Source organism: Poromitra crassiceps, assembly GCF_964638095.1.
Source record: "Poromitra crassiceps genome assembly, contig: HAP1_SCAFFOLD_1395, whole genome shotgun sequence".
In the NCBI taxonomy this organism is placed as follows: domain Eukaryota; kingdom Metazoa; phylum Chordata; class Actinopteri; order Beryciformes; family Melamphaidae; genus Poromitra; species Poromitra crassiceps.
This window is the reverse complement of record NW_028151016.1, coordinates 19,741-29,106: the sequence shown is the minus strand read 5'-3', so window position 1 is coordinate 29,106 and position 9,366 is coordinate 19,741. Positions and strand designations below refer to the sequence as shown.

Sequence of the window (9,366 nt, the reverse complement as noted above, 5' to 3'; positions counted from 1 at the left end):
CTTTGCGATTGTCTTTAGTTATCATCCTACTTCTTATCTCTGTATATTGATGTGACCGCTACGCTGCATACAGACACTAAGACAAATTCCTCGTATGTAACTTGTATACTGTGGCAATAAAAGTGATTCTGATTCTGATTCTGATTCTGAAGATCTTGTACTATACCCAAGAATGGAGGCGGCTTCTAGTCTTATACCACTTTCATACCAATGGCCAGGGATGGATCAGGGTTACTTGACCCATGTTCAACCCAAGTCAGTCAACACGGGTTAATCCCTGGTCATGCCAATTCAGATAGGACCTGGTTCCCAACCCAGGACAGATGCATAACAGTTAGCATAGGCTATTAGCTTAACAAATAGGAACCCGGGTAGTGCCATTCAACTGAAATGAACCCCTGTCCGACCCTGGTCCGCCAAGCCTAGTCGGGCAACCTGCGTTAACCCTTTCATACCCAAAATCAACCTGGGAATATTATTGTTGCTGAACATTGATGCGGAACAACCTTGAACATCTGCTAGTCTTGGTCTCCCCGTGGCTAACCCTCCTCTGGTTTTCTCCCTAGAATATTTGCCATGCCACAGGGGAACGCCCTGAACTCCGCCCTGCTCTGCCTCCTCCCCCTGATCATCACTGCCACTGCCCTAAGTCGGTCCTACCCCCGTTTCTCCCGCAATGACACCGTCTTCCAGCACCTGGTCCTCCACCCGGACCCCTCCGTGGGGACGGTGTACGTCGGGGCCAGGGACAGCCTCTTCCAGCTGGACGGATTGGACGGCCTCCGTCTGGAGCAGGAGGAGAGGACCGGCCCTGTGAACGACAGCAAAGACTGCCTCCCGCCGGTCACCGAGTCCAACTGTCCCCTGGCCCAGAGGACCAGCAACCACAACAAGCTGCTGCTGGTCGACCCGGGGGCGTCCGAGCTGATCACCTGCGGCAGCGTCCACCAGGGGACCTGCCAGAAGCGCAGCCTGGCGTCCGTCGGCGAGGTGCTCTTCTCCACCGAGAGGCCCGTGGACACGCAGTACGTCGCGGCCAACGACCCGTCCGTGTCCACCGTGGGGCTGGTGGTGGGGCCTCGCGCCGGGGAGCGCACGGTGATGTACGTGGGGCGGGGCTACACCGCCAGCCACCCGCCCATCTCCACCCGCCACCTCTCGGCCGAGCCGGTGTTCTCCTACGAGGAGACGGCCAAGCTGGCGGTGGCCGGCCGGCTCTCGGAGTACGACCATCATTTCGTGGCGGCGTTTGCCCGGCGCACCTACGTCTACTTCCTGTTTTACCGCCGCGACATCAAGGCGGTGTCGAGGGAGTACCGGACCTACGCCGCCCGCGTGTGCCTGGACGACACCTCCTACTACTCCTATGTGGAGGTTCCCCTTGTCTGCCGTTCGTCCTCCTCCGATTCGTCTTCATCCAGGAGCTACAACCTTCTCCAGGCGGCCCAGGTACTTTGTTTTGTCTACGCATGTCAGCGGGATCAAACCATGTGGCATGGAGAGCCAAGAGCCAAACACACACTACTTAAGATGATTTCACTGATTAGTTGAAGGTGTACCAGGGTTCGCAGCGGTTTTTGGCGGCCATGATGCACCATGGGTGCTGCTTCCTTCTGCTGTCCTCTTCCCCTGTTACGTCTAGCTTGACACAACACAGCCCGTTCTTAATGTACCCGTCTGTAAACGGTGCAGCTGAGCTGATAAATGCCGACTTGTTCAACGAGCAACAGGTTAGCGGATGTGATAGATAACATCATTAGGCTACATTCCCAAAACGAGTGTTATTTTGTGACGAGCAAACTTTTAACGTCGGAGTTCGACAAGGAAATGCGATGCGAGGAGGCACGCGCTGCAGTCATGGGCTGCAGTGCAGAGTACTATCCCGGCAGCGTCAAGCCAGCGTAAACACAGCTGCTCACGTTCTAGACCGGATATTGCTCCCAGAATTATTTTACAGCGGGAGCCTCACAAAAATAAGGTGGATATATATATATATATTTTTTTTATTTTTTTTATTTTTTTTTACTAAATGTATAACAGGTGCAGCACAATTGAGAAATGTTCACACATGCAATCCTCTCGCTCTCGTTTTAATTGTTGTCTGTGAGTTTCTCTAAAGCCTGCAAGTTCCCATACTAATTCTCAGTGTTAACTCATTGAGTGCCAATGACGACTATAGTCGTCAATTCAAATAGTAACGTAGAGTGCCAATGACGACTAAAGTCGTCAATTGCGTTTTTTGACGGTGGGACGTGGATCAAAGCCTGATCCATCTCCTGTGAAAGTATGGTGGATGTTGAATGTGTAAAAGCTATTTTACAGACCCATTAGGTGGCGACAGTGCTCTCCAGATTACAGAAAGGCGAGGAAAAAACAGAGAAGAAGTCATGGGGAAACGGAAATCGCATCCGTATGCATCGATATGCATGAAGCATAACGTTAGCTGTGCCTGCAGCAGCCAATCTGCTGCCACAAGTGAGCCCCTCCGTGTCCGCTGCGATAGCCCATCCGCATGATTAGTTGTGGAGTTGTTATTATTCTCAACTGGAAGCATGGGAGCCAGTGACAAATACACGCGGAACGCTGTAAAAAAGCTGGATGTAGCGCACTTTTCAGTACAGAGCAAACGCAGCAGAGAGCCACCAGAGACACTCCCACAGAGGTGGGGTTTGCAGTTGAGCGGGGTGGGGCACGCAGGGCAGCATACAACACTGACCCAGACAGACCCAGACAGCAGGACAGGATTGGCAAACGCAAGCTAGAATATCTGATGCCCACCAGCAGTAAATCAAGACCAGCAAGAAGCTGCAACCAGCAGCGCACGCAGGGGCCAGCGCTGCTGGTTGCAGCTAAAAAATATTATTTTGCCAAACAAAATTCCTTTGTTTTCACTGTTTTATTGAAGGAAATTATTTTTGAGGTGTGACTACATCAGAAAATATTAGCTTCAGAGTCAGTCATGTGCTTGAAATGCTTCATTTCACAAAAGGCTAATTATCTCAGCTTCTAATTTGAAACGTCTCTTTTTGGTGAAATCAACCTATCTTCTCCGGCTCATAACTAAAGAACGGAAAATGATATCAATAAACTTTTTTTTGCTGACGATAGAAGAGAGTCTCATCGTTCTTTGGGCATGTTTGGTGTTTACATAGTAATATCACACAATATTCTGTGGGCCTTGAGAAATCACTGAAAATGCTCTGAAACTCTGGCACTGGGAGCATCCGTTTTCCAAAAGTGGCTGGCACTCAATGAGTTAATGAACCTTGATCCATGTCTCAAACTAGTGTGTTGGGCCCTTGGATTTGAGGGAATCGGTCGTTGAAAAGTCCTTGAAGTTGATGTTGAAGAAGGTGTGGGAACCCTTGTGTACTGAAAGCACCTGGTGTAGTCTTTGGTTGGATTTAGTCTTTGGTCAAAAACCTGCATCCATGACACATCGCTTGAGAGACGTGATGTATATGTTTTAGCCTGAAGCATCCGCGTAGAAATACTTGCCTGAATCACAATTCACAATCAAGTTGACTGATTTAGTAGCTGAGCTTATACTTGAATTAGTCACCATTTCAGGAATAGAGAGGCAAAGTGACCGCCTACTTCCTGCTTCAGCACTGTACCAGAGATCTTCATCCGCCATTTATTTTCCCATAGACATTTTGTAAAATGCTTATAACAAGAGTTCTACTGGTTCAAACCAAACGGTTCAGCTAACGCTATAATCGGGAGAGACCATATTGTAGAACATTTCACTCGGACCCAAACTTCAAAAAACAACACAGAAAAAATATTTTCTTCAAACCCGCATCTTTTTACATTTTGGTCCGAGTGAAATGTTATGCGATATCTCCTGTTTCTAAATATATCTGTACCGTTTGGTTTGAACCAGTAAAACTCATTTTATAAGCATTTCACAAAATGTCTATGGGAAAATAAATGGCGGATGAAAATCTCCGGTACAGTGCTGAAGCAGGAAGTGACGTTCCACTTTGCCTCTCTCTAACCTGAGCAAAACATCTTGTTTCCAGGAATGAGTTCACATCAAGGCTTACGTCTCCGTTTGCTTTCCTTTCTTGTCTTGTTCTTCTGTCTGTGTTGTGACAGGTGGGGCAGGGCGGCGGCCGGCAGGGCGAGGCTCTGCTGGGGGTCTTCTCCGCCCGCATCAGCTCCACAAACAACAACCCGTCGGAGGCCTCGGCTCTGTGCGTCTACCCGCTGGACGAGCTGGACAGGCGCATCGACTCCACCCGTGACCTCTGCTACACCCAGGACGGGCGGGTGGAGGGAGGGGGAGAGGCGGCGTACATCGAGTACGAGGTCAAGTCCAGCTGTGCCAACCTGCCCACGGTAAGGAATGGACGGCTCGCGCAGAAGAAGCTGTTGTGGTCCAAATCTCAGGCTTTGCGTAGGGGTTCTTCTGTTGGGTAGAACATTGTGTTATCCTGCGACCTTGATGTTGAGGCGTACTGTAATCATATCGCCTGCCGGAGGAATGCCACATTGACACTGTGGTAGCAGCTCGTGACAGCTTACAGAGAGCCAAAGTGGAACGTCGCTTCCTGCTTCAGCGCTGTACCAGAGATTTTCAACCGCCATTTATTTTCCCATAGACATTTCGTCAAATGCTTGTAAAAATAGTTTGACTTGGGTTCAAACCAAACGGTTCAGATATATTTAGAAACAGGAGCGATCGCTTAACATTTCACTCGGACCAAAACGTTGGAAAAAATGCAGGTTTTTTCTATGTTGTTGTTTTTTAGTTTTGGTCCAAGTGAAATGTGCTATGGTCTCTCCCGATTATAGCGTTAGCTGAACTGCTTGGTTTGACGAATACAACTATTTTTATAAGCATTTTACGAAATGTCTATGGGAAAATAAATGATGGATGAAAATCTCTGGTACAGTGCTGAACCAGGAAGTGACGTTCACTTTGCCTCTCTATTGTTCTGCATGTGACTAAATCACTCAACAGAAACATTGTAAACATTGAAGATGAACATTGTATCTGCTTGATGGAAAGCGGAATGTTTGGGGCGTCTGGATAGTGTCGAGATACCGAGGTTCAATTCCTGGCAGCAGTAGTTCTGGCTTCGTCAGACGTTCCTACAGACACAATTGGCCGTGTCTGTGGGTGGGAAGCCAGTTGGGTATGAGTCCTTGTCGCTGCACTAGCGCCTCCTCTGGTCGGGGGCGCGTGTTCGGGGGGGGGGGGGGGGGGTGAACTGGGTGGAATAGCATGAGCCTCCCACTCGCTATACGTCCTGCCGGTGAAACTCCTCGCTGTCAGGTGAAAAGAAGCGGCTTGCGACTGCACATGTGTCGGAGGAAGCATGTGCTAGTCTACAACTCTCCCCAGATCGTCAGAGGGGGTGGAGCAACGACCAGGACAGCAGTACAGTTGGGGAGAAAAGGGGGGCTGGGATGTAAAAAAAATAAGAAAGAAAGAATGAAAGAAAGAAAGAATTTAAGATGATAATTGCATAATGGCGTGCACACACATGCTTGCACCCTACAATACATATTGTAACACTTCTGCTTGTATTTCTTCTGCTTTATGTATTCACCGTATGTAGCCCCGCCCATCATTGTATCACGACTTCCTGTTCAAAACGCCGGCTGTTTTACCTGCTCAAACTAGTCTGACTCACCTGGTCAAACTTAGTTTGACTCACATCATGAGTCAGACTAGGTTTATGAGTCACAGGAAGTGTAAATACAATCGGGACTTCCCACTGTATTTACACTTCCTGTTAGTCTCTCTCAAGCCAGACGGTCTCTTCTACATAAGGTGAATGGCGTACCGTATGGGTCCTGCCCTTACACAGTAGATCTACAGTATACACAGCAGTATGTATTTTGCTGGCAGACAAACTCCATGTTTGAGGGAAGCTAGTGAGGTCGTCCTTTACCTCAACCTTATTGACTCTAATGGCTTGCGTGGCTCGATTGGTCAGAGTGAAGGGCAGAGTGGTTGTGTAGAGAAACGGGGAGATAGTGAGACAGAGCGTTTTTAATGAGGCCCTTGGTGAGCTGCCCGGGCGCTCCCAGATGCCCCGGGAGCGGTTCTGCCCAGCTGCAGCCCTCCAGTGAACTCCTCCCCCCCCCGGTGCCGCCAGGGCCCCGCCCTCACCACCTTTTAATGGGATCGTTAGGGATCAATAAAACAAACTGACCCCGGAATCAGCGCCGCTGACACTTAATGAGCTCTGACAAGGAAGGATAGGGGCTCGTTTGAAGAGGACAGAGAGAGAGGGAGACAGAGAGAGAGAGAGAGAGAGAGAGAGAGAGACAGAGAGAGAGAGAGAGACACAGAGAGACAGAGAGACACAGAGAGAGAGAGAGAGAGAGAGAGACAGAGAGACAGAGAGACACAGAAAGAGAGAGAGGAGCTGAGACAGAGAGACAGAGAGAGAGAGAGACAGAGAGACACAGAGACACAGAGAGAGAGACAGAGAGAGACACAGAGAGAGAGAGAGACAGAGAGAGACACAGAGAGAGAGAGAGGAGCTGAGACAGAGAGACACAGAGAGAGAGAGAGACAGAGAGACACAGAGAGAGAGAGAGAGACAGAGAGAGAGAGAGACAGAGAGAGAGAGAGAGACAGAGAGACAGAGAAAGAGAGAGAGGAGCTGAGACAGAGAGAGAGAGAGAGACAGAGACATAGAGAGACATAGAGAGAGAGAGAGACAGAGAGAGACAGAGAGACAGAGAGAGAGAGAGGAGCTGAGACAGAGTGGAGCGTGTAAGTGAGGAGAAGAAAGATATGTAACAGCGCAGAGAGTTCCCCCTCGAAAGACAATAAGCCTTTCTTTATGAAAACAAATACGCTCTGAGCGGAATCAAAACGACGTCCCACTCTCTTTCCTCCTCCAGGGCCAATTATCTGGACCTACCGCTTGACTTAATGGAAAAGGGGGGGATCTGGAGTGGTTGTTTTGGCCGAACCAAAACAGCGAGTCTGCAGTCTCAGTATGAGACCACTTTTTAATCTGTGGTGCAATCCTCTTATGAGGAATTACTATGAGGATTTGATGGCGGCCCTCAGTCAATGGCCGGAAAGAGCGGACCTCTGCTTCGACAGACGTGAATATTCAATTATTAAATCGGCAATCAGAAGCATTAGTGTTGGACGTGTCAGTAGTAAGATCAGGTAAAGAGAAAGTTAGTTGATATTAGGCTCTTGCTTGGACCACACACACACATCTTCGGCCTTCATTGTGATGTGAACTATAGACATGCGTTGACAAAATCTGGCATATAAAACACACACACACACACACACACACACTCACACACACACTCTCGCAAGGTGACAACAATACCAGCCACACGCTGTCGCGGCTGGCAATTACTCATGCAATGAATTAACAAATCAATTAAAAAAAAAAATCAACCAATGGCATGTAAGGACATTGATCAGAGGACAAGTCACCTATTGAGCTCTCATGCTGGGTGCCATGTGTCGCAGAACACCCTGAAGGCGTACCCGTGCGGCTCCGACCACACCCCCAGCCCCATGGCCAGCCGGGCGGTGCTGCAGGCGGAGGCAGTGCTGCACAGCCCGGCCGCCCGCCTCACCGCCGTGGCCGTCAGCGTCAGAGACGGACACAGCATCGCCTTCCTCGGAGACTCCAGGGGCAGACTTCACAAGGTACACGTCACACAATGCTTTTCATTCATTCCAGGTTTTTTTTTTTAATCGCTTCAGTGTTTTTTCCCCTAGAAACATTTTCAGGCCTGGAGGGATTTCGAAACGTACCCCGACCACAACGGCTGGGGCCCTCGCTGGAGACGCTGAACTTTTAGCTAACCTGTTCGCATCTATGTTGGCAACGGCATCCCAAGTATCATCATACTATTATGGGATGCGATGCGATGTGAACAGTTATTATTTATTATTAGTATTATGGGATGTGCGTTTCCCAGGCAACGACACACACACGTTTGGAACAGCGCTGGCACGATGCTCCTAAAAGCAAAATGCTTATTGTTTTGAATGATTTGGCATCTTCTATTACTGTCAAACACTGTAAACACCAGTATTGTTGTATTGTAATAATATGCCATAAAAGTTTATATAATTTTGGGGAGAGCAGGAAAAATATTCAAAACAAACAAAAAAATCATTTTTTCTTCTGGCCTGGCGGAGGCGCTGTTGGCCTGTAGGGGAAACACTACGCTTATTCAGCTTTAGGCTCACTGGGGGCTTCAGAGCCTCCGATTCAACCAGAGCCAGGAATCAAACCTGCAAATTCCTTCTTGCTGTTATAGGTGCCCATTTTGACTGAGCCACTGTCCCAATTTTAACTTTTGGTACCTTTTCTGTTGTTCTACAATGAGATAGGACCATTTGAAAACTGAAATACCTGCTCATACAAACTGTTTTGGTAGCAAAACAGCAAACAAATAGCAAATGATGGAACTTTTTAAAGGATAGTTGGTAGATTAAAAATAAATAGAATACTGTCAGGATTCACTACTTTCAGTGATATTAAGTGAGTCGTTTTACAAAATGGGTAGTAGACGAAACACACAACGAGACGAAACACACAACTCCAAAATAAACTTCATCCCCCAGAAAGTATGCTAACCCACACTGCAGGTCAGTGCCTCATAAAGGTTGACGGTGCTGTTTGCCCCTGCTAAGAGACAATTGCAAGCAAACCAAACACTCCTCGCACCAGTTTCAACATTTGTTACCAATTTCAAGGATATTTTGGCCAGGGCCATTGCCAGCACCCATATATTACTACATTGTTATGCCTGGAACTTGGAGTATTCCAGTCATTCCAGCCTCCTGTCTGGTGTCTGGTCCAACATACACAGTCGACGAGCAGATCTCCATGGCTCCATGTCTACAGCGTGTGGTTGTTGGAGGCCAGGACTCGATGCATTTCTGAGCAAATACCTTAAGGCAGCGATAACCTGGCCGGCTTTGTGGGCAATAGTGGAGGTCCTTCACTATTTGTCTTTAATCACATGGACATATCCTGTTGCTAAGAGATGTCAGGGTAGATTTTTGAACCATCTCACCTTGTTTTGATTGGTGGGAGGGGAGGGCTGCCTAGTACTACTGTATATATAAACTGCCCAAAATCCCACAAGCTAGATACTGTAGCAGGAATAGCTTGTAGTTTCATGAAGGCATGCAGATAAGGGGATTGTAGACATACCTCTGCTGTGAGGTGTTTGTAGAGTTGGTCGTCGTCTGGTAGTGCGTGCCCCAGACACAGAATGTACCTCTGCTGTGAGGTGTCTGTAGAGTTGGTCGTCGTCTGGCAGTGCGTGCCCCAGACACAGAACGTACCTCTGCTGTGAGGTGTCTGTAGAGTTGGTCATCGTCTGGTAGTGCGTGCCCCAGACACAGAA

At 48.4% G+C, this 9,366-nt stretch overlaps 1 protein-coding gene across 1 annotated transcript in view; it reads left to right on the top strand.

Moving 5' to 3' along the window:
• Positions 1–576: 576 nt before the first annotated feature.
• Positions 577–9,366, top strand: part of LOC310771864 (plexin-B1-like) — a gene marked incomplete at both ends in the record, with an annotated part of 28,433 nt that continues 19,643 nt past the window's right edge. Inside the window, 3 exons of the mRNA XM_083664371.1 lie at positions 577–1,449; positions 4,102–4,344; positions 7,466–7,648. Of these exons, the coding sequence (XP_083520497.1) occupies positions 577–1,449; positions 4,102–4,344; positions 7,466–7,648 (1,299 nt within the window). The remainder of the gene's footprint in view (positions 1,450–4,101; positions 4,345–7,465; positions 7,649–9,366) is intronic.